At 46.0% G+C, this 25,320-nt stretch overlaps 1 protein-coding gene across 31 annotated transcripts in view; it reads left to right on the top strand.

Annotated features, from left to right (window-relative positions):
- NRXN1 (neurexin 1) overlaps window positions 1-25,320 on the top strand; it is a 1,475,796-nt gene that overhangs the window by 1,046,048 nt on the left and 404,428 nt on the right. For all 31 annotated transcript variants that reach the window (XM_053244491.1, XM_053244481.1, XM_053244465.1 and 28 more), the window contains one exon: window positions 24,667-24,848. In XM_053244491.1, coding sequence (XP_053100466.1) covers window positions 24,667-24,848 — 182 coding nt within the window. The remainder of the gene's footprint in view (window positions 1-24,666; window positions 24,849-25,320) is intronic.

Here is a 25,320-nt window from a genome sequence, read left to right as displayed (position 1 = left end):
AGGTGCCTGTTGCCGACCAAGCAGATGCAGAACCCAAAGGGATTCCTAATGTTACTACTACAAAAATGTATATATGCTGCTTTTCAACAAAGTTATCAAAGTAGTTTACATAGTAAGTAAGTAAGTAAGTAAGTAAGTAAGTAAGTAAATAAATAAATAAATAAATAAATAAGAAAGATTTATTCTGACCCCAAAGGGCATAAAAGTGGTTAAAGGTGATCCGGTTGACAGAGTATACTTTGCCTTCCAAAATGTTTTTGACGAGGTTCCCCACCAAAGGCTCTTGAGTAAACTTAGGAGTCATGGGAGAAGGGTCAGGTTCAGGGGCGTAGCAAGGTTGGAGTGGGCCCAGAGACAAGATTTTAAAATGCCCCCCCCCCCCAAAGTCCAGGGCCTCCGCACACCCCAGGCCCCCAAGGATTTAAGTCTGATATTCCAAAATAAGTATGCTGCCTGCAAATACATTTCACTGAATACACACACGCACACGTCACAATATATAGTGATATACATTGAGTACTATACATTTGTATTACTTTTAATGCCTAGAACACACTAGAAAGATGAATTATTAAAATGGGCCCCTCGCTGCAGATTAGCAAAGGAGACTTTCAACCATGCAGGGTGAGCCTATGTTTGTTTTCTCAGAATTCTGAACAAATTCAGTCAAGTTTGATTGCAGGAGGTTTTTCACAGGAGGCTTTTAAAGCCCTTTAAGACACATCTCCTCTGGAATGGAGGTGCTGCATTCACATGTTGGCCAGATTTACCCTGAAGTCCCTGCAAGTTATTGGGGAGCAGTGAACACACAAGAAAAATAAAATAAAAGCACCACACATGCTTCACAGTTCTCACTCAGACCTTCTGGGTTGCAAAACAACTTGAACATAAGTGCATTTATAAATGAATGAATGAATAAATAAAATTAATAAAATACTGTTCCAGAAGTTTTTGCAATTTTCTGCCATGAAACAAGCCACTTATAGGACTTTTTAGATAGTTTTTTTTAAGTCAGCAAATTTTCCAAGCTGTTTCAAAATAAATATTCAGAGACTTCTCGGTCCCTCCCCCCCCATATCCAAGCCCTATGGCAAGCAGATCCCTATATATGGGGGGGGGGCGGGGTGGGAAAGGTAGCTACAAAAAGGAGTTCACACTCTACCTGGCAAATGCTGGTCTGGGTTAAGCAGGGCAGCAAGGGGTCTTCTGCTGCAGAGAACACTCTGGCTGCCTCCTCCTTCCTGGCTTGCTTGGGCCCTACTCGAGTTCAGGCTTCACTGCGGCCTACACGGCGGCCTCCGTGGAAGCCCCGCCCACCCGCCGATCAGCTGAGAGGCGGGAGAAAAGGAGCTCTTTGCAGCTTGTCTGCTGCTTCGATTGCGGGCCAGCAGAACAAGCAGGAGAGACGGTGAAGAGGGCAAGTGGCTGAGAGGCTATGGGGCTGGGCAGGGGGCCCTTGCCCTATCATTGTTACGCGCCTGGTCAGGTTCATGTGTGGCTGAAGGACAGGAAACAGAATAAATGGGCAGTTTTCACAGTGGAGGGAAATAAGAAGTGTGGTCCCCCAGGGATCTGTACTGGGACCAGTGCTCTTTAACTTGTTCATAAATGATCAAGAAGTTGGGGTAACCAGCAAAGTGGCCAAATTTGCTGATGGCACTAAACTATTTAGGGTAGTGAAATCCAAAATAGATTGTGAGGAATTCCAGAAGTATCTTTCCACACCGAGGGAGTGGGTGACAAAAAAGGCAAATGGTTTTGAATGTAAGCAAGTGTATAGTGATGCATATTTGGGCAAAAAGAACCCCAGCTTCACATATACACTGATGGGGGTCTGAGTTGTCAGTGACTGACCAGGAGTGAGATCTTGGCAATCTTGTGGTCATGGAGGAGAGCTCGTTGAAAGTGTTGACTGTGGGGAAAGGCCAGTTCCGTGCTAGGGATCATTAGGAAGGGGGTTGAACATAAAAATGCTAATATTATAATGCGCTTATAAAAATCTGTGGTGCAGCCACATTTGGAGTATTGTGTATAGCTCTGGTCACTCTATTGTAAGAAGGACATTGTAGAACTGGAAAAGGTGCAGAAGAAGGCAACCAAGATGATCAAGGGCCTGGCTACTTGAGGCAAGGCTACAGTATCTGGGGCTTTTTAGTTTGGAAAAGAGGCAACTACAGAGAGACATTATAGAGGTTTATAAAATTATTCGTGGAGTAGAGTGAGTGGGCAGAGAGAAATTTTTCTCCCTCTCTCACAACACTAGAACCGGGGTCATCCCATGAAACTGAAGGCCAGGAATTTAGTACCCACAAAAGGAAGTACTTTTTCACACAGCACATAATTAATCTATGGAATTCTCTGCCACAGGATGTGGAGATGGCCACTAGCTTGGATGGCTTTAAAAGGGACTAAGACAAATTCATGTAGGACAGGTCTATCAATGGCTACTAGTCTGGTGGCTATATAGGCCACCTAGAGCCTCAGAGGCAAGATGCCTCTTGTCATGACTCCTACCAGAGCCAGAGGAGGAGAGGTTAGTTCACTGGGGTAAATCCCAGTAGGAATCCCAGATTCCCAGTAGGCTGCCACCATCCACTTTATTTTAATGTGGGACAAACCATTCTTTCCACATAAGATTTCTGGGGGAGGTTAAAGTGGCAAAAGAGTTTCATTAACCAGACAACTCAGATTTCAAGCAATACAGTGAAAGAAAATAACTTCCCTCACGCGTCTTAACTAAACTGGTCCCTAACTTATTACTTACAGGCTGCAGCCTTCCCATTTCCCCAGCAGCTCTCAGCCAGCTGCTTCCTCAGGTCACTCCTGGGACAGAACTAACTAACAGAACAAAGCTTTCTCGTCTTAATTGGCGGCTGTGAGTGTGGTTCTCACCCAGTCCTCTGGATTGGTCCTTTTGTTTTGATTTTGTTGAGCGTTTCCCCTTATTAGGAAAGGCACACCCTCCCAGCAGTTGCTCTAAATGGGGACTAATCCTCCCTCAAATCCTTCCCACCATGACACCTCTGGATACCAGTTGCAGGGGAGCAAGAGAGAGAGAGAGGGCATGCCCTCACCTCTTGCCTGTGGGCTCCCCAGAGACATCTGGTGGGCCACTGTGTGAAACAGGACGCTGGACTAGAAAGGCCTTGGGCCTGATCCAGCAGGGCTGTTCTTATGTTCTTCTTACGACTTGCAATCTAACATTTTCAGTTTGTTTCTGTGAGGGTAGTGTGTTACTCACTAATAACCGTCCATAATGTCAATTGTAGCAATATAGGAACCTAGGGCATTGTCAGAATATGACCATTAGTCCATCTAGCTCAGTATCGCCTACACTGGCTGGAAGTGGCTCTCCATCGTCTCAGGCAGGAGTCTCTTCCAGCCCTACCTGGAGAAACCGAATTTGAGGGACAACTAACCGTTTAAGGAAGGCAAACGTAAATGTCGTTCATGTGACTGAAAAGGATGGTGCACGGGGGCTGCCAGTGGGGAGGCAGGCTCCTACCTACTTCCATGCACATGTTCCAATTGAGTTCTAAGGCTCTGCCACTTGTGTGGCACAGACCAATGGTCTGACTCAGTATATGGCAGTTTCGGATGTTCCTATGAGCCACGTCTCCGTGAGCGGCAGAGCAGGGTGCTGAGGGTTCCCTCCGGCATCCCACAATGCATCGTGCCAGGAGCATGGTGAATTGAGGGGTTTGCCCTCAGCTAGGTGCTCTTGCCTCCCGGCTCTATGTGTGCTAGGGCTGCCTACAGTTCAGTGACAGACCCAACTGTGTCTGTTTTTGTAGTATGTTGTGTGAGAGGCAACATTTATGCATGCCGGGCTGATGGCTAAAATGTAGAGTATAGATCAATTTTAGTGATAGCATAAAAAACCAGTGTGCTCATTTCAGCAAGAACTATTATGGGCTTCAGTGACTAGGCCAGCCCATGCTTGGTAATTACCAGGACTATGAAAAACAAATAGTTCAGAGCATAATACACTCATTTGTCACGTCTGATCTTCTTCCTTTGGACTCTGGCAGTTAACTTGTCAGTCAAAAAGAGCGGGATAAATCTTTTCCAAAGCAGAATGATAGCAATTACCATAATGACACAGCATGTCACTTTCTTTTTTCTTTCTTTCCCCCCTCTTTTTTTTTTTTTTTGCATGCCAGGCTAGAATTTGGAGAGAATGGAGGGGGAGGGGGGAGGGAAGAAACTAGTGATCTGATTTAACATAAGGAGAGGAGGTGAAATGGAAGCTGGCTTGATCTTATCTTGTCTCGGTTTAATGGGTCTGCAGCCGAGGAGTTTCAAATCTTGCCAGATCTGTTTTATTTATCTGCTGGCTGTTTATTTTATGGGAGTGGGAGGGCATAGCCGCAGCTGGCCCTCAATCTAACCATCCACAGCCACCAAAAAGAATGTTAAACCTGTGCGACTGCTTAGGATAAAGCAGTCACTAAATCCTCTGTCATTGAACAACAAGACCAAAACTTTGAAGTGTGTTAAAATGGGCAGGTCGGTGTGAGGTGGGACTGAAATAGCTGACAGAACACCTGGAAATATATTAAAAATAAGAACAGGTTCACTTGTGATAAAAAGGTTTTATCACAATGCAAAAATGCAGTAAAGGAACAGCAAATGAAAGATGGGGTTTGCAAGAGTGCAGGGAATACAAACAAGCAAGCTTGCTAGCCTTCTGTCCCAAGAAAGCTCTCCTCACCATCAGAGAGGAGAGCTGCCAGGGTTAACTGTAGGGAAGGAGAGTTTACCTTCCCTTCCCCGCAGACGATCCAAGGGGTACCCTGCATGGGTGGATCGGCGGCTCCTGGGGTCAGGCAAAGGGAAGTGCTGGCGTGTGGCGTCCCGTCCCCCGGAGACCCAGCATTCTTGGGGCATCTTGGGGCACCCCCTCCCCCTGAGTGCAAGTGGCCGCAGCAGAACATGATCAGAAAAACGGGGTTAACGGAGTGTGCCGCTAATCTCATGGGGGGGGGGAATTTAAGTGGCTCTGCCTCTGGCACACAACCAGCCGAAGTGGGACTGGGCTCCCTTAGCCCGGTTTTGGCTGCTCACAAGAATCCACTCAAGGCCTAGCAGGCTTCAGTAAGACCAGCTCCCTCACTGCTAACTTGCCTAGCAGTTTCAACCCGATCTTATACTGCTAGAGGTCATTCACCCAATCAGAAACTGTGTTCTACCCGGTTTGGGAACTGTTTGTGCTCCTGGAAGCAATGTAGGAGGAAATCCTGGGTAGCTTTCCCTCCTACCTTACTTCCAGACAATCACTTCTTCCCAGGTTTCACTCCTACATTGCTTCCACACAACCCAAAATTAGGAGCACATACAGCTCCCGATCCTGGGTAGAACGCCATCCTGGTTAGCCCGTTCTCCCCACAGACAACCCATCAGTTGGCTGCGGGCGGCTGAACCGGCTGCCCACACAACTGCCGGCTCCGTTACAGAGGTGGCGGGGGCTGGGGGGGGATCGGGGATCGCACAAACTGAAAAGACAAAAGAGGCACAAGGAGAGGGGCATGGAAAGAAAAAGGTCAAGGAGGGAGAGGAGTTGGACAGGGCCAGGGTCAAGTGGTGATTTTGAAGACCAGCATTTATATCCAGGTGTGGCCAAACGGAGCTTCCCTGGTTGGTGTTCTTGTTTGGATGGAAGTGGCCAGAGCCTTTTTAAGACTCAGAGAGACCCTTAGAGGTTTCTTTGAAGCTTATCTGAGTGAGCAGATCAGTAATGGTCTATTGGTTTCCCAGGAAGGAAAGCTTGCTCACAATCTTCCTCTGCAGCACACAGCCATAGGGAATTTGGGGTGTATTCTAGGACTCACTGAGGCTATTCTCACGCTCATGCAAAATTGGCTAAGGGAGCCTAGCCCGATTTTGCAAGTGAGCACTCCACTAACCTGGGCTTTCTGATAATGAGTTGCCGTGGTACAGCTCTGTGCTGTGGCGACTCACAAGTAGACCCCCGACCGGGAGGCTTAAAAGCAGCCTCCTGGCTCGGGGGTCTCTCCAGCATGCCCTGCGTGCCGCTCTCCCTGCAAGCCCCATCCAAGCTCTTCTCACCGATTGTGAGAAGAGCCTCACTCTCTAGGACCCTGCTGAATGGATGGGGTAACTCTATTACCCGTGCTCTGGAGCGGTGACTAACATAAGAACCTTGGAAGAGCTTGGCAGGATCCGGCTCAAGGCCTGTCCCACAGTGCCCCACCAGATGCTTCTGTGAAGCCCACAAGCAGGAGATGCGGGCATGCCCCCTCTCCTGCTGTTACTCCCTTGCAACTGGTATTCAGGCATCCTTCCTATAGCCATCAAGATGAGTAGCCATTGATAGACCTGTTCTCCTGTTCTCCATGGTTTTGGCTAGCCACCTAATGGTGCAGTGGGAAAATGCTTGACTTACCCTTGCTAACTTGGCAAAGAGGCACTTTTTAATGTGGTGATTTTCTTTATTTAGCAGGGGGAGAGTAACAGGCCCTATCTACCCCCAGCACAGTACCTCCAGTGACTGTTGCTAGTGTCTTCCTTAGGTTTTTGGGGACAGGGAGCCATCTTATTTGTTTATTATTTCTCTTTGTAAACCTCTCTGAGTCATTTTTGGAAGGGTGGTATAGAAATCAAATCTAATTAATTAATTAACAAGCAGAAGGTTGCCGGTTCGAATCCCTTCTGGTACTATATTGGGCAGCAGTGATATAAGAAGATGATGAAATGCATCATCTCAGACCGCACAGCAGGAGACAATGGTAAACCCCTCCTGTATTTTTCCAAAAGAAAACCACAGGGCTCTGTGGTTGCCAGGAGTCGAAATCGACCTGACGGCACACTTTACCTTACCATGGTTTTGTCTTAGCCCCTTTTACAGCCTTCCCAAATTTTTATAAGCCCCTTTAAAGCCAAGTCTAGTACCAGGCAAAGAAGCCACCTTCTAAAGTGGTGGCTTGCTTATATTTAATGGGGGGGGGAGCAACTATCCCTTTCCAGCACAGCGTCTTTCCAGTGGCTGCTGCTAGTTCTACTTTGAGTTTCTTTTTAGATTGTGAGCCCTTTTGGAACAGGGAACCATCGGATCCCCCCCCCACCCCATGTAAATTGTTTTGAGAGCTTTGATGATGCAGAGTAATGGAAGAGTCCAATATGAATGGTGTGCACCCCAGAAAATGTCCTAGAATCCACTGCAATATGTTAATGTGTGATCAGCATTGCCTGACATTTGAAAGCTCAAAATGCTTGGTCCTAAGTGAATGTCATAGCCCCTCCTGCCCCCCACCAGCCCCGGAATCGATGAGGGTATCATTAGGAAGAGCCTTCCTAGGTTCATTGTTTATTGTTTAGAGGTACCCACTACTGCTGGTTTTTGGCCCAAGCTTTGGTATATGGTATTAAACCTCCAGGTTTCTTAACCATTAATTTCCAGTGCTGGATTTATTCACAGTGCTGATGAGGAAACTTTATCATTGTGAATTCTAAGCCTCGGTTTCCTCAGTTACTACTCTGCAAATCAAATGAATTGTGAATGGGCGAATGTGGTTCTACCAAAGTGCTTATAGGTGATATAATCCTACCTGACAGCAATTAAAAGAATTCAGCTGCTTGCCCTGACAGCTAATGGAGCTGGCGAGGCAAGTGCCATTGCAGGGATCTATGTAGAATATTGCATCTTGTCATTTTGCTGAAAGGTGGACATTGTATTCTTAATTAGCATCATTATTGCTCCCTTAATTCTGAAAAAAGTTTTCCTCCTCTCAGTGCGGAAAGGTTTTGTTTCCTATGACAAATGCAAAAAGTCGCACCTATTGAGAAGTCTCATGTTATTCAGGGTCTCTTGTGTAAGTTCCTTTCACGTCTCTTTTTGCTGATTTGATCAAAGCTGAGGATGTGCCCCTCCTCTCTCTCCTCCTTCCTGCCACGCCTTTCTTCCTCCTTCTCAAGGAGGCATGTAGGGGCTTCCCAAATAATCACCCACTGAGACACTAACCAGAACTAGATCTGCGTAGTATCAGTGGGGTGTCTGGCTCTATCATGTATCTTCAGACCACACTACGGCCCAGTGATTTTCACTGAAACACATTGGGCGTGAAGCAATAAGAGTGTTCTGTCTGATGCTGAATGCATTGTTGTCTGATGCTATATTTGGGATGCCTTGTTCATGCATTCAGATCATTCCTGGATGCATCAGATGGCATGGAGAAGAGAGCTGGTCTTGTGGTAGTGAACATGGATGGTCCCCTTTGCTTAGCAGGGTCAACCTTTATTTGCATTTGGATGGGTGACCACATGTGAGTGCTGTAAGATAGTCCCCCTAGGACAGGGATTCCCAACAGATGTTGTTGAACCACAACAATAAACTGTAGCTGGGGATTATGGGAGTCGTCGTTCAGCAACATCTGGAGAACTACTGTTGGGGAACTGCTGCCGTAAGGGATCAGACCAAAACTCAGTGGAAGAGCAACTGCATGCTTACTGCAGAAGGTCCCAGGTTCAACCCCTGGCATCTTCATGTAAGGGTGGAAGAGACCCCGTGGAGAGCTGCTTCCAGTCAGTGTTGAGCAAGATGAACCAAGGGTTTGACTCAGTATAAGGCAGCTTCCTATGTTCCTTTAATTCTATGACATCAGTGAATGCCATCAAGTGATGAATCTGCATGTGTGAATTGATCCTACAACAGCATGATGCATGGGTGCAAAGACGATTGTCTTATCCACACCTCATGGCTCACATTCTCCACAGCACTGGGGCATAAAAGAGCAGTCTGTGCTGTAATGGAACTCCACCCAGTGTGTTGCTGAGCAGGGCAATGCAGGTGGAGGGAGAAGGCGGAGCAATTTCCGCTTTCCTCTCCTCCCTCCTAATATTTTTTGGCTTCAGAAATATGTCCTTGACATGACCCTCCAGGACCTATTTTTAAGTACAAATTTACTCGTGGAGGGAGGAAAGGGAAAGCTAAGCTGGAGGACTGAAGGCCACCTCCAGCCTCAAAGGCAGGATTTCTCTGAGTACCAGTTGCAGGGGAGTCACAGCAGGAGGGAGGGCATGCCCTCAACTCCTGCCTGTGGCTTCCAGCGGCATCTGGTGGGCCACTGCGTGAAACAGAATGCTGGACTAGATGGGCCTTGGGCCTGATCCAGCAGGGCTGTTCTTATGTTCTTATGAAGCAAAAACCGTTCTGCCTTCTCACTCCACCTGCTCAGCAACATAAATAAACATAATTTATTTATGGCATGTATTTTTGCATTTCTATCCCACTCTTCTTCCATTAAGCCCAGAGCAGTGTACATGGTTATGTTTATCCCAACAACAACCCTGTGAGGTAGATTAGGCTGAGAGAGAAATGACTGGCCCAGAGTCACCCAGTGAATTTCAGCACTGAATGGGGATTAGAACTCAGGTCTCCCTGGTCCTAGCCCAGAACTCTAACCCCTACACCACACTGATTTATAATATGTGGATTGGCCTTATGCGTCCATATTATCTGATGTGTGGTCTGATCTAGTGTTGTGTGGCAGTTTTTCTATGATGACCAGGAAAATGTGCTCTTTCTCAACCTTAATTATTTCCACATTTTGCTAGGACAGCTTGAAAGTTCCTTGAAGTACAGTTTTCTGGCTTCCAGCACACCTCGTTTTTGCCAGGTGTTTTCTGTGGAGTTTCCAGGCTCCCTGAAGTGGGACTGCTGAGCTGTTTCAAGTCGACTACCAACAGATGGCGGAGTCATTTGTTTGCTATCAAACTTGGTAGAATTTGAACTGGGCTCCTGACTCTACATTCTGTTGCTTGCCCCTTTGGCTGTGCCGGCTGGCCCCTTAACTATACTCCTTGAGCATCTGGCGCAATTAATAAGTCATGAGGAACGAATCGGTAGGCAATACAAGTTCTCTGGTCCCCTCTGTGCAACTCTCATTTATATTAATAGGCAATTCAGTCAATACACAATTGTGAGTCCCTTAATTTCTAAGGCGAGAAACAAATTAGGCGGTCGCTAATGTAATGTTTGAATTTCACCCATTACATGGTATATTTTCATATATATCACATCCAAAGTAAAATTGCCACCTCTTTGAGAATGTTATGCTTAACCAACAGTACAGTGGGGAGGAAGTGGGAGGGATGAAAACTTGCCTTATTTATAGATGTTTGACTTTTAATTTCCATCTGATGCTTTGGCACGCATTCAGAGAAAGACACGTTGTATCCTTGTTACCTTTAATAGAATTATAAATGGAGTGGAATTTTTTATGTTGGCTGCCGTGTGGCGTTTTTCAGGAGCCTTAAGATTCTGGTGAGAGATAATGACGTTATTTGCTCATATATTTAGTGAGGTTATACATAGAAGGGCACTGCTTGGTTTTACCTTTTATACAGATACAGTATAGTACTGGAAGAAGAGATCGGGGCAGTTTGCTTCTTGCGCTCACCCCATGCTTTTAGGAAACAAATGAGTGAAAATGGGCCCCCTGCACCTTGACCACATCTTCTGATGTACATTTTATGGGTGTTTGTGAGGAAGGGCTCTACCTGCATACAGCTCCTCTAGACATTTGGAATCCTGGTCACACCAGGTTTGTCAGGGGGCATGTCCCACCAGTGGGGGGGCATCAGTGGACATGCTCCTGTTTCTAGTTATTTACTTATTATTTTATTTTTCAGATTTGTATACCGCCCCAAACCTCTATCTCTGGGCAGTTTACAACATAAAACAGACCAAAAAATGAAAAACACTTAAAACAATGTAAAACCACAGTACAGTTAAAAAGCCTGGGTGAAAAGACAAGTCTTTAGAGACTTTTTAAAAATTGTCAGAGTTGGGCAGGCTCTTATTTCAGCAGAGAGCACATTCCAGAGTCTCGGGACAGCAACAGAGAAGGCTCGTCCCTGTGTAGCCACCAGACAAGCCAGTGGCAACTGCAGACGAACCTCTCCAGATAATTTCAGTGCGTGGTGGGGCTCATGGTGAAGAAGATGTTCTCTTAAATACCCAGGGCCTAAGCTGTTTAGGGCTTTATAGGTTATAACCAGCACCTTGTATTTTGCCCAGAAACTTATTGGGAACCAGTGTAGCTCTTTTAGTATAGGAGTAATATGGTCTCTCCGAGATGACCCAGAGAGCAACCTGGCTGCTGCATTCTGGACCAACTGCAGTTTCCAGACTATGTGGAAAGGCGGCCCCACATAGAGCACATTGCAGTAGTCAAGCCTGGAGGTTACCAACATATGTTCCACTGTTCTGAGGTCGTTTATCTCAAAAAAATGGACACAGCTGGCACATCGACCAAAGCTGATAGAAAGCACCTCTGGCCACTGCCTCAACCTGAGATACCAGGGAGAGGTTTGGATCCAGAAGCAATCCCAGACTGTGTACCTGTTCCTTCTGGGGAAGTGTGACCCCAATCAGAACCAGGAGATCAAAATCATCTCCCAAGTTCCTACCCTGCACAATAAGTACCTCCGTCTTACCTAGATTCAGTCTCAGTTTGTTAACCCTCATCTAGCCCATCACTGCCTCTAGGCAGGTATTTAGGGAATACCTAAATACCATGCTATTTCCTGATGATGCTGACATGGATAAATAGATCAGGGTGCCATCATCTTACTGATAACACCCTGCACCAAATCTCCTGATGATCTCTCCCAGTGGTTTCATGTAGATGTTAAAAGACATTGGATACAATATAGTTTTCTCCTTACATGTTCTCTGACCATGAGTTGAGGAACAAGAATGGGTGAATGGCCTATTGTTATAGGTAGCATTGGCCCAGATTATTTTATGAAGCCATTTGAATTTTTACTGATGAAGCTAAACAGGTCTAGCTCCGGTAAGTTATCCTCATTGGGAAACCACAAGGGAAGCATATATAAGCTGCTTTGATCGGGAAGGAAGGAAGGAATATAAGTATAAGGTACCAGGAAAGTGAAATTTGAAATGAATGAAAGGGTTCCTTCCAAGGAGAAACGTCTGAGAATTTTCAAGGGAAGCCAAGCAAGTGAAAAATTTCCGAGGGCTTCTGCTCATTCCTAGCTTCATAGACCAATTGTATAAGGCAGTTTCATACTACTTGAGATGGAATTATTAAGATGAGTGAGCCAAGAATTGTAGAGCACTATGTGCTTTAGACCCTTTAAAGAATACTCAGTGCAACAAGTGAGTATTGCCTCGAAATAAATCTTTTTACAATGGCAGAAGTGAGCAGTTTGTCCTTGGATTGCTCCAAGGCTGTTGCAAAGGACCTATGCTGTATTGTAGAGAGATTTTTGGAACACTACAACAACAACTAGAAAGGCGTAAGTCATTAAAAACTCATGTAGCCATGTAAGGGGATTGGCCAAAGTTGCATTAATACTGGGGTTGAGTCTTTAACCTTATTATAAAAATAGTTGTGCATATTGCTAAACTCAACTTTTGATGGCTATGCTGTGAAGTCCCATGGTAAATTAACATCTTTCTTGCTTGTTGCTGCCAAGAGTACCATTTCAAGATCTTGGAAACTGAGCCAACCCCTAGTGGGAAAACACTGGATTGCCATCTGTCAGGAGCGATTAGTGAGAGATAAGGTCTCCCATCAATTAAGACTGGCATTGAATCAAACCACACTGGATGGGTTCTTGATCACATGATACACTTTCTGTCGGTTGCCAAAACACAGCTTCCTTTGGATTCATTGGCTATCAAAATACGCATCTGTTTTGGGTTTACAGTTAACTGTGTGTGCATGCCAAATCTTCACCTGATCTTTTTAGCCTTGTAGCCTTTATAGTTAGGTATTATGAAGGGCATTTAGTTTTTGGCATTTTGGAGTGCAGAAATACTGGCATCATCAACAAGGTGTGTGGGGAAATACCTCAAATGTTATGACACCAGACATGCCCCCCTTGAACATTTGCAAAGGATAATTGCACATTTGTGGCACTCTTTATACCCATCAAGCGTGTGCCATCTCATCTAAACAGGCACCAAAGTTTCTAAGGTGTTGTCCTTAGACATTTTGGTGCCAAGACCAAAATTGTTAATGCTGTGTTTCATGCTCCACTATTCTAGTTTGGGGGCATAACAATAGGCTTATTAGTGAACTGTATTCTTTTAAAGTTGGTTGAAGGGCAGGAATTGCATTTTAAGTCTTGTTCTTAGAAATTTTATTAAAGCGTTCTGTCTGTGTGTATCTCTCTGGGGGTGTTTACAGATTGTTCTGAGGTGTCTGTACACACGTACATGTTTTATATATATATATATATATTTGGTTTGATTTGTATACCGCCCTTGGGTAGGAGATGCGTTCTGGGGCCACTCTGGGAAGTGCATCTAGGTTGCAAGTTTCCTCCCTGGCAGCATCTCCAAGATAGGGCTGAGAGAGATTCCTGCCTGCAACCTTGAAGAAGCCACTGCCAGTCTGTGCAGACAGTACTGAGCTAGATGGACCAATGGCCTGACTTGGCAGCTTCCTATATTCCTACGACTCACATTTGAGAACCCCTTTAGTAGAGGATTTGATGGTTAAAGGCAGCAGGTGAGTTGAGCAGACCTATTAAGAACCCCTCTAGCCCTGTGATTGAAATCAGCTTTGCCTTTGGGGAATTTTGCCACAGGTTTCAATGGGATTTGATTGTGCACTAAGAAGGAAATTAAGGTGAAGGAATTAAGACTTTCCGCCCTCTCTCTATTGTTGCTCGGCAGACCTGAAATTGATAGCAAGCCCAATGCTTTATTAGAATAATTGCTTAGGTTCTTTGTAGGCTTTAATAGTTAATGGTAAGAGCTGGACAATAACTGCCGATTGGTCCCAGAGTAATGAATTTTACATTATTATATTTGCCTTTCCTGAAATATAAACACTGAGGGGCCTGTTCTCAAATGGCTTATAGCCCATTTTTGCATAATTAACACGGGAAGCTCAAAGAATAGCGACTTTGTGGATTAGACAAAGGCAGGTCTAGTGTTTATCAACGCAGATTAATTAGTCTGTTATCTGAATCTCAGCTGGTGTTCTGGCCACTTGAGGGATAGGCAGGGTGGCAGAAGAGCACAGTTAGATTGAAAGCTCCCTGTGTGTGTGTGTGTGTGTGTGTTTTAAAGTGGCTCATTTTTATGATATTGCTTTTAAAAGAGCTTTTCATAAGTGGGTGTAGCGTTGTATGGCTTTGGGGCATCTGAAGGTTTTCTAGACCAAACCTGCCTTGTGCGGCTGCAGAAGAAGCCATCTTGTCCACCTTGACTGAAATAACGCTCGCCTTCTTAAAGGGTGTGGGATCCCTTTATAAGAAAGCCTGGGCTAGTTAGGAACATAGGAAGCTGCCACATATACTGAGTCATCAAATTGGTCTATCTCGCTCAGTATTGTCTTCACAGACTGGCAGCGGCTTCTCCAAGGTTGCAGGCAGGAATCTCTCTCAGCCCTATCTTGGAGATGCTGCCAGGGAGGGAACTTGGAACCTTCTGCTCTTCCCAGAGTGGCTCCATCCTCTGAGGGAAATATCTTACAGTGCTCACTCATCAAGTCTCCCATTCAGATGCAGCCAGGGCAGACCCTGCTTAGCTAAGGGGACAAGTCATGCTTGCTACCACAAGACCAGCTACCACAAGACCAGGGAAATATCTCACGCATCAAGTCTCCCATTCAGATGCAACCAGGCCAGACCCTGCTTATCTAAGGGGACAAGTCATGCTTGCTACCACAAGACCAGATCTCCTAGACAGCTAGAATGGAGAAGGTGAAGCAGAATTGGGGTTGGCATGGCTGAACACCCACTGAGGCTCACATCCAGAGGCATAGCAGTACTTGCCCAAGGGAAGAAGAGAAGGGGTCTCACTGGCTGGGCCACAGCTTGCTCTTCACTCTCTTGCATGGGAAGCATGTGATATTATTTGCATCTGAATGAGAGAAAAGGCCTGCGGATAATTTTTTTTTTAATTTTTCACAGTCAGTTCTTCTGTCAGGTCTTTACAGTTAGTTCTTCTGCAGCCAAATCATAGAGAAGTAGAGGATGACGGGCGGGGGGGGGGGGAGCGGCGGGGTGGCGGGGCGGCAGAGGCCCAAGTTCACTCCTTGTCCCAGATCCACTTTCAGCCTTCCTATACCCTGGCTCACTTCGTTGCAGGGAGCCCAACACAAAGAGCCTTTGGAAACATGCCGACCTCCAGTGCCAGCTTTTCTCGCTTGTTCTCTCTTTCCCTCTGACTCAGAGGGGGCAAGCGAGTGGATGATGGCGGTGAGAAGGGTATTGAAAGGGCATTGAAACACCCTGTGGTGGCCTTTGGCAATCACCTGCCCCTCAGCACCCCTATATAATCAAGGCCTGCCTGACAAGATGGCTGTGAAGATTAAAGGGAGGCGAAGTTATTTGGAGACTCTGCAAAACACTGAGGCAATTCACACAATCAAGAACTGTTCTACCCGGTTTTGGGAGCCGTGTGTGATCCAACTATTGGTTGTGTGGAAGTAAGCTAAGAGGAAAACCTGGGTAGAAGTGATTCTGTGGAAGCAAGGTGGGAGGGAAAGCTATCTAGGTTTTCCTCCTACCTTGCTTCCACACAATCACCTCTGCCCAGGTCTTCTTCCTACCTTGCTTCCACACAACCAAAAATTGGGAGCACACACAGCTTCCAAACCCAGATAGAACACAAAGATAGATTGTGTGAATGACCTCACTATATAAATGCTGCTAGTATTATTAATACATAGGTACCTAAAGTGGCACAGTGAGGAAATGCTTGACTAATAAGCAGAAGGTTGCCGGTTTGAATCCCCACTGGTACTACATTGGGCAGCAGCGATATAGGAAGATGCTGAGAGGCATCATCTCATACTGTGCGGGAGGAGGCAATGGTAAACCCCTCCTGTATTCTACCCAAAGAAAACCACAGGGCTCTGTGGGCGCCAGGAGTCGAAATCGACCTGATAGCACACTTTACCTTTAACTTTATTATTAATGCAAGATTCTATCAGAGCCAATTTCATACTATAAGTATGCAGAAGATCCAGGAGGGTGAAGGATAAAGATCTTCAGTGCAGGGATCTTGAGCAAACTCCACTTCCCTACTCTAGATCCAGTCACCATCTCTCCACATGTTCAAATACACTGCATGAAATAGGTTGGGGGATGTTGCCCCACCCTGGCCTAATTTGAAGGTGATTTTGACCACACAAAATTGCCCATTACATGTGAATGCATCCTTCGGTGCCTGGGGTGTTTATCAAGCAGTCTCCTTGTCCTTAGAGTTTAAAAGAGGCTGACAGGTTTGCTTGCAAAGGATGCATACTGGCAATTCGCCATCCAGAGGCAGGTTAAGAAATTTGTGGTGCAGTCAAACTGGATTATTGATGTCACATTTGTTACTCTTCTTTTCCCTGGAGTTTTAAGTAGGGGAAGGGATTTAAAAAACACACACAAACCAAATGTCCAACCACAACATGAGTTCCTGAATAGAGTTTATGAATCTGCCTGGCTGCAACTTTAATTAGCTGAATTGCAATGTGATGCCCAAAATGGAGGCAGAGGACTTGTAGCTCATTTATTGTGACACTTCAGACAAAGAGCTCATGGCACTCAGGAGGCAGGAGAAAGGCTTAACCACATGACTGTCCATATTTATATCTCCAGACTGTTTCACCCACTGTCCTCAATTGACTTGTCTAGACGAAAAATATTAGTGGTGGTAGGAAGTATGTAATGTGGTGTTTCTTAAACCACTATCGACATATAGAAGCTCTTCTCATGATCAGTGAGAAGAGAGCTTTGGGTCTAACTGCGGGGAAGGAGGATTAACCTTACCTTCCCCGCAGACGATGACAGCAAGGTCTCTGGGCAGGGACAAGCTGCTGGCAACCATAGACGAACCTCTCCAGAAGATCTCAGTGGGTGATGGGGATCATGGCGAAGAAGACGTTATCTTAAATACCCAGGGCCTAAGCTGCTTAGGGCTTTATAGGCTATAACCAGCACCCTGTATTTTGCCCAGAAATGCATCGGCAGTCAGTTTAGCTCTTTCAGAATAGAAGTAATATGGTCTCTCTTGTTGAGTTCGGTATGACTAGCATTACCAGATTTAGTGATAGGCACGGTGAAGTGGGAGGGTAATTGTGCTTCTTTTTATCCCCTTTATAAGTAACTTGCTCAGAATAGAAAGAGGGCTACCTGGAACAAATAAAGATTTTATTAAATAACTGTGCCTAGTCTATTTTATTTATTTATTCGATTTGTAGACCGCCCCAAGCTTCTGTCTCTAGGCAGCTCTAGAATCTTCCATCTCTAGACACCCCAGTTAGATTTCTAGGCACCATCACTCCTTGGTTCCTAGACTTTTGTCAAGCCCTGCACCACTCAGTGAGGCTATTCACACGACTCTAGAAAATCGAGCTAGCCTCCGCTAGCCTAATTCCCTACAATCATGTGAACCACCGGGCTTGGCTGCGAGCCTGGTGGTTCGCAAGCAGGTCACCTGCTCAAGTAGCCCTCCCCTTAAACCGGGTTTGCAGAGTGAGTGCTCTGCAAACCCATTTTTTACAATTGTGAGTAGCCACGACATGGCTCCTCACGAGTAGACCCCCGGCTGGAGGCTGAAAAGCAGCCTCCCAGTTCGGGGGTCTCCCCAGTATGCCCTGCGCACTTGCGTGGCCCCCGAACTCCCCAGCCCCTGCCAGCTCTGTCGGAGCTGGCAGTTGTGTGGGCGGCCGATCCGGCCACCCAGGGCTCCCGCCCTGCTCGTCTGCGGGGAGAGCGGGCTTAGTCCGCTCTCCCTGCAAAACCGGCAAAAGCGGGTCTCACTGATTGTGAGACCCGCCTCGTTGTTGTTTTTTCTTACTGTGTTTTATTATATCCATTTAGTTTGAACATATATACTGTATGTCCATAGTTTGAATTAACATGGTCTGTGAGGTTTATTCAAGTGCATTCAGTAGTTGAGAGTCAAAGTGGCGCTGTAGTTAGAGTGTTGGGGTACAACTTGGGAAAGTTCACTCTTGTTCTGCTTAACCTGCTTCACAGGGTTGTTGTGAGGATTAAATTGTGATGAAGAGTGGGGAGAGAACCATGTACTTCTTGCATGCAGAAAGTTCTGAGTTCCCTCCCTGGCATCTCCAGATTAGGGCAGAAGGAGACTCCTGCCTGTAACCTTGGAGAAGCCGCCACCAGTCAGTACTGAGCTGGGTTGGACCAATGGTCTGGCCCAGCAGAAGGCAGTTACCTTTGTTCCTTTGTCCTGATCTCCTTGGAGGAAGAAGGATGTGATAGAAATGTCAAACAAATACACATATCCTGCCCTTATATGTGCCAGTTTACCTAAATATTTGAGGACATGCTTGGTGTGTATGAGGTCCCAGGTTCAACGCCTGGTGTCTACAACTGAAAAGATCTCAAGTCACAAGACTGGGAAAGCCCAGAGACCATGAGGATGGAACCATAGCTCAGTGGTAGATCATCTGCTTCGCATGCAGAATTCTCCAGGTTTGAGCCCTGGCATCTCTCGAAGGGCTAGGAAAGACTCCTGCCTCAATTTTGGGAGACCTGCTGCCAGTCCATGTAGACAATACAGAGCTAGACAGACCAATGGCTTGGCTCAGTAGAAGCCAGCTTCCTATGTTTCTATGCCATTCATAAGTGCTAAACCTAGGGTTAGGGATTGGGCAGCCACCGTCGGGGCAGGGAGTGGGTCCCTTAACAAGCAGGGAAAGAGCTCCTTAGCTGCTCATCCTCCACCCTGATCCTTTTTCGGTGGCACCACCAACTCTCCAAAAGGCCGCAGGCAGCTGTGGTGCTGTTCTTTGCAGCCTCTGCACGGCATTGGCACACGGAGGCTGGAGGGAACAGCGTTGTGGCTGCGTGTGGCCTTTTGGAGAGCAGCAGCAGCTGGCAGGAAAGCAGCAGGGCAGGACTGAGCAGGTAAGGTGCTCCTCGCTTGCATTTTAAGGGAACTGCTCCCCACCCCAACGAGCTGGTTCAAATGCTGGTGCCAGAGTTGGTTCAGTGCTTCCCAGAGGAGGCACTGAACCGGCTCATGCACATCCCTACCTAGGGTGTGTAAATTGTGTCCGGGCTTAGAAACAAAATCATTGGGGCTATTCTCACGATCAACAAAAATCGGGGTAGGAGAGCCTAGCCCGATTTTTGTTGATTGTGTAAACCACCGGGTTCGCAGGTAACCCGCTCTAGTAGCCCTCCCTAAAGCCCGGGTTTGCTGAGTGAGTGCTCCGCAAACCTGGGCTTTCTGATCGTGAGTAGCTGCGGCGCGGCTCCGCACCATGGCTACTCACAAGGAGACCCCCGGAGAGGAGGCAAAAAGCCGCCTCCTGGCTCCAGGGGTCTTGCCAGCATGCCCTGCGCTCTCATGCAGGGCATGCTGAAGCTTGCGGAGGCCAGTTGGCCCCCGTTCCCCCCAGTCCCTGCTGGCTCCGTCATGGAGCCGGCAATTGTGTGGGCGGCCGATCTGGCTGCCCAGGACTCCCTCCCCGCCCACCGCCCAAAACTGGGTCTCACTGATCATCAGACCCGGTCCATTGTTTTCTATTGGCCAGCTGTGAAGTCAATTCCATCCTGATTGCAGCAATATTATTTTCATCTATCAAGACAGGTATCAGTTTCATCAGAGAGAATGAATTTACATATTAAAAACTCAGGCTTTATCTAGGTTAATAAACATATAAGCTTTGTTTTAAACTGCAATTCATCCCATGATTTCTGATGACTTTGATCTTTTTCTTTTTAAAAAACCATTCTCATTTATTAGAGGAAATTTTTAAAAAAATATATATCAAAAGCTCCAGTATGAGATAACTAGTACTTTTGCTGCTACACCATCCAAATTGTGAGGCCATCTTGAGTAAACAAGATGCCTATTTTAATTCCATGCACGATAAATTTTATTGCAAAAGGAAAGGAAGGCATCTTAAAGCCTAACAGGGTTTTGGTTTCCCCCCACCCCATGAATTGTCATAAGCTAGAGCTCCTCAGATCTAGTTTTTCAAGCAAGATAAGTGAAACACTGTCCATAGGAAAAGTAACTGTGGGACTTTAAAAACAGCAACACAGGAATTCATGATTTTAGCATGCAAAAACCTTTATTTGGGACCCTCAGAATAGTGAGGATTGATTGTGTTTCTTTGTGATGCATCTGTGAGAAGCAGTTGATATGATACAATTAATGCCAGCACAAGCATTTACTGCTTTGCTCCTGAAGCCTAGTGAGAAAATCCATAATTTGGCAAGAAGATGCAGAAGTGATTGACAAGAGTTGTCAGCTGAGTTTAACACTTTCCCAAACCCCAAAAGTCTTATTAAGAAGTCTGTTTAAAAAGGAAGGGGAAATCTGCTAAGTTCCAGTTATCAACATTCTCTACCTAAGAACTGTTTCTTGATAAAAACTGTATCATCCTTCTCCATGTTCTTCTGATACTGTAATCCCATTGCCATTCATGTTGGAGTAAACTCCATTAAGTTCAGGGGCACTTAAATTCTGGCATAGAACCAGACTGTGAAAACACACTGAGCACGTTTACTCTTCAGCGAGCTGCTTGGCAGCCTTTGCATTTTTAATAACAAAACCTGAATGATCTTCTAGTCTGTTGCCATTTCAGAATGTTTTCTTGATTCTTTGGAAGTTTTAAATTACCAGTTTGAGTTTGGAGAGAATTCAGAACAAGGATGTATAATTCAAAACAAGGATGATCTAGCCTTGCAAGATCATTCTCCGCAACCCACCCACCCCAAATTTTTCTTTATACAAATAGGAATATGATGGATATTTATTTACCGCTTTCCAACAAAAGTTCCCAAAGCAGTTTACCCAGGAATGAATGGATAAAGTGGCTCCCTGTCCCCAAAGGACTCACAGTCTAAAAAAGAAAGACAAGGTAGACACTTTAGGCAACAGCCACTGGAGAGATGCTGTGCTGGGGATGGATAGGGCCAGTTGCTCTCCCCCTGCTAAATAAAAAGAATCACCACTTTGAAAAGGTGCCTCTTTGATCAGTTATCTGGGGACTAACTCTTTTCTTACTTTTTATTCATTCCCTATTTCTCTAATACTCAGTTCCTCACGGTCCAGTCTGGCACTTTCAAATGTTAGAACTAAAAGGCCCTGTTTGGACATTCTTTTATCTAGGGATGCATGTCCCACAAAGCCTCACATATTGTTGCACTATTGACTGCACATATTGATGCATTCTGATGTCCTGCCCCTCACTGCCCACCATGACAGCATTTTTCCGCAGATAATCTTGTGGACAGATCTGTCCCATGTTCAGAACGCTGGGGTGCCTCTGTGTTTCTGCAGATGTCTGCCGATTACAGGCAGACTCTGTTCAGAAGTACAGTGTTTTTGTCTGCACCAAAAGCCAGAACCGTGGCTAGTGGGGATGGGCTAGGGCTTGTGGGCACCCTTTCAGGTTTGCTGTACATGAAAACAGCGTCCTCAGATATAAGAAAAACTGAACAGGGCTTTAGCGAGGCTTTACTCTGAACTGGGACTAGGAGGGTCTAAAGACAAAAAAAACCCCTTTGTTTTTAGGCGGGAATCTCTGCTTGTGCTGACAGTTGAGCCCTTCTCCTTGGGAGTGACTCACCCAGTACCTCGTGTCTCCTCATCTTTTTTCCCCTTGCTGGTCTGCTAAACAGGGGAAAGGGATGGTTGCCATGGTGAATGCATTTATAGACCCTTTAACTAGGCCTGATTAGGAACAAGGGGACATAGGGAGCTGCCATATACCAAGTCAGACCATTCGTCCTTTTAGCTCAGTATTGTATACTCAGACTGGCAGCAGCTTCTCCAAGGTTGCAGGGAGGAGTCTCTCTCAGTCCTAACTTGGAGATGCCAGGGAGGGAACTTGGAACCTAAATGCTCTTCCCAGGGCAGCCCCATCCCCTAAGGGGAATATCTTATAGTGCTCACACAAGTAGTCTCCCATTCAAATGCAAACAGGGCTGACCCTGCTTAGCCAAGGGGAAAATTTATGCTTGCTATCACAAGATCGAGCCACCTAATGGTACAGTGGGGAAATGGCTTGAGTAGCAAGCCAGAGGTTGCCGGTTTGAATCCCCACTGGTATGTTTCCCAGACTATGATACAGGAAGATGCTGAAAGGCATCATCTCATACTGCATGGGAGGAGGCAATGGTAAACCCCCTCCTGTATTCTACCAAAGACAACCACAGGGCTCTGTGGGTGCCAGGAGTTGACACCGACTCGATGGCACGCATTGCCTTTACCACAAGATCAGAGGTGACACTGACTTTCCTCTAAAGCAAAGAGGAAACTAAAACAGCATTGTGGAGTCTTCTTGGATGATTACCATAAATTTGTTGCCACTGGATTTTACCAAAAGTGAAATTAAGTGTAAATTTGAAAGTTCCTCCCATTAAACATTTGACACATTTCAAGGGAAGGCAAGAGAGTTTTCATAAGACAAGAGACGTTTATTGGGGGATAGTATACATCCTTATGTCTCTGTCATGTGAATAGGACATTTTTAATTATTGGCTAGCGTCCTGATGAAGGCAGCCGCAGTGCACTGGGAAGATATGTCTGTGCTGCTGAAGTCTTCCAGACTGCAGTGTGCAACGTGCAGGGTTGGGGAGGCAATTCCCACTGATCTCTGCTTCCCCCAGGAATGCCCTTCACCTTCTGAAAATATGTCCTTGAGAGCTGTGGGACCATCTCATAGGGACATATTTTTGGAGGGTACAGGGCATTTCCAGGGGAAGCAGAGATCAGTGAAATTCTCCCTCCCACCTGGCATGTTCCGCTCTGTGGAGCTAAGAAAGCTTTCCTGGCATGCTGCCATTGCCTTAAAGTGCCAGCCATTATTTTCTATACTAATATGTGAGTCTTAAAACAAGCCCTTTAGGGGGATACGCATTCCACATTGAAGAAATCAAACCAAATAAAATGAAAGGAAAAACGAAACGCAGAGGAAGAGGCAGAAAGCATTACAAACACCATCTAAAACATTTTTAAAAAGAGACCCGTGGAAGGTCCTAGCACAATGGCCAACATTTTTTTTAATTACATACAATATAATTCAGTGAAGGAAGGAAAGAGAGGAAAATGGAGGCTAAGGTAAATCTGGGAAGAATCTCTCTCTCTCTCTATTTAATTTTCTAAGACGTACCTGTCACTAATCCCATGTGTGGCAGCAGGGGTGTGACTACCATTAGGCAAGGGGAGACAGTCATCTCGGGGCCCCACTGCCTTGAGGGCCCCCCCAGAGGCACGTCACATGACTCCCTGCCCACCCGTGTTGCACCCCTTACGAATTATGTTGAGTCTCTTGGAGATCAGCAGTAGCAGAGAGTAGCAGAGAGTAAAAAAAAAACTAGATTCAATGTGAACTAGATATTCACTGTATTCACAATGGGATGTGAGTGTGAGTGCACTATATATTGTGAAATGTGTTTGTGTGTGTATATCAGCGAGGGGCCCATTTCAAAATCTTGTCTCTGGGCCCAATCCAACCTTGCTATGCCCTTGTGTGGCAGATCTCATGAGAGTTTGTGAGTGAGCTGCTGGGAGGGGCAGAGAAAAGTGGTGGCGCACAGGCATGCGGGTGGAGGGGGGAAAGAAAATGGCAGCAGTGGGGAAAAGAAAATGGTGGTGGCCGGGGGTAGAAAATGGTGGCAGCGGTGTGTGTGTGTGGGGGGGGGGTAGAAAACAGCGGCGGGAGAAAAAGTGATGGGAGTGGCCGGGGGGTATAGCCAAGGGGGGCGGGAAGAGGGGGGAGAACTAGAGGTGCAGATGCTCTGTGCCCAGGTAAGCTAGTATATATTAAGTTGTTACATGCACTTAGGCTTGGTGATGGTAGGGTGTCAGTACTAAGGGGTTTACCAAAGACTTCATTGGATTGTGAATGGATTGAAAGTGGTAAGATAGGTGGCAACACAATGGTGTTCTGGGAGGCAATTGTAGGCAAAAGGGGCAGCAAGAGAGAAAGGCTGGAGGTCTTTGAGAGACTAGGTAGGGTTTCTCAGCCTTTGGTGCCCAGATGTTCCTGGACTACAATTCCCATCATCCCCAGCCACAACAGTTCCCAACCTTGGGTGCTCATATGTTGGACTACAGCTCTCATCATTTCCAGATGCAATGGCCTTTACCATTGTGGCTGGGGATGTTGGGAGTTGTAGTCCAACAACATCAGGACACCCATGGTTGGGAACTGTCTAACTTGGAGACCTAAGAAAGACACAAGGTGGTGGAGGGGGAAAGGTGAAAGCCACAGGCAGAGTTGTGTTGGGATATGAGAGAAGAGAGGAAAGCTGGGACAGGGGCATAGAAGGCTTTGATGGTAGGGGCAAGGCACTTGTTCTGGACTTGGGAATGGACAGGGTGACAGCACTTTAAGGAGGGGCATCATGTGATCAGAAAAAGAAAACAAGGATTCAATGATGCTTCTGGGAATGTGAGAATGCCGAGACTGCTGTCTCTAAAACGCTTCTTAAAGCCAGCGTTGGACTTATTGTAGAGCAGAGCTACTCAACTGTGGCTCTCTAGCTGTTTTTGGACTACAGCTCCCAGCATCCCCAACCACAGTGGCCAGTAGCCAGGGATTATGGGAGTTGTAGGCCAACATCTGCCAGAGGGCCAAAGTTGAGTAGCCCTGTTGTAGAGTACATAAGACTTGATTAAAGAATGGGGCTATACCAGTACCTAATTATTTTTCCCTCTCTCTTTCTCTCTCTTTCTTACAGCGGGAACAACATATATATTTAGCAAAGGTGGTGGACAGATCACGTATACATGGCCGCCGAATGATCGGCCCAGCACGCGAGCAGATAGACTGGCAATAGGGTTTAGCACAGTTCAGAAAGAAGCTGTCTTGGTGCGAGTGGATAGCTCTACTGGGCTCGGTGATTATTTAGAGCTGCACATCGTAAGTACCGTCAGCAAAATGTAACATTATTATTTATCTGTATATTTCGATTTCAGCTTTTGCTATGGCTGTTACAATACTGTGCTTTCCTGAAATTGATTTCCTGCCATTGAGTAACGTTTTTTCAAAAGCAGTTAAGTGATTTATAAATTTCAATCCAATTTCCGGAAGAGATTTTGGCATTGGGAGACTAATCCTATTGGTTGGTTAACAGCAAAATGCAGGATTTTAAACCATTCTAGACCTGCTGACTGCAGTGGGATTTAACACTACAGGAGATTGGGTTCTGAATCACTTTTGCGAAATGGTGCTTCTCCTTCGGCTATTGCAATGCAGTGTTTGAGAACTGGATATCAAACTGTGTACTGGGTTGGAAGGAAGATGCTGTAAGTAACGTTCAGACATGCACAGAATATTCAGATCACTTTTTAATTTTGTGTGTATATGTGTTTTTCCGACTAAAAGGTTTATG

Source organism: Hemicordylus capensis, chromosome 1 (assembly GCF_027244095.1).
Source record: "Hemicordylus capensis ecotype Gifberg chromosome 1, rHemCap1.1.pri, whole genome shotgun sequence".
Classification (NCBI taxonomy): domain Eukaryota; kingdom Metazoa; phylum Chordata; class Lepidosauria; order Squamata; family Cordylidae; genus Hemicordylus; species Hemicordylus capensis.
Note: the sequence above shows the minus strand (reverse complement) of the source record. Positions and strands in the feature narration are given on the sequence as shown.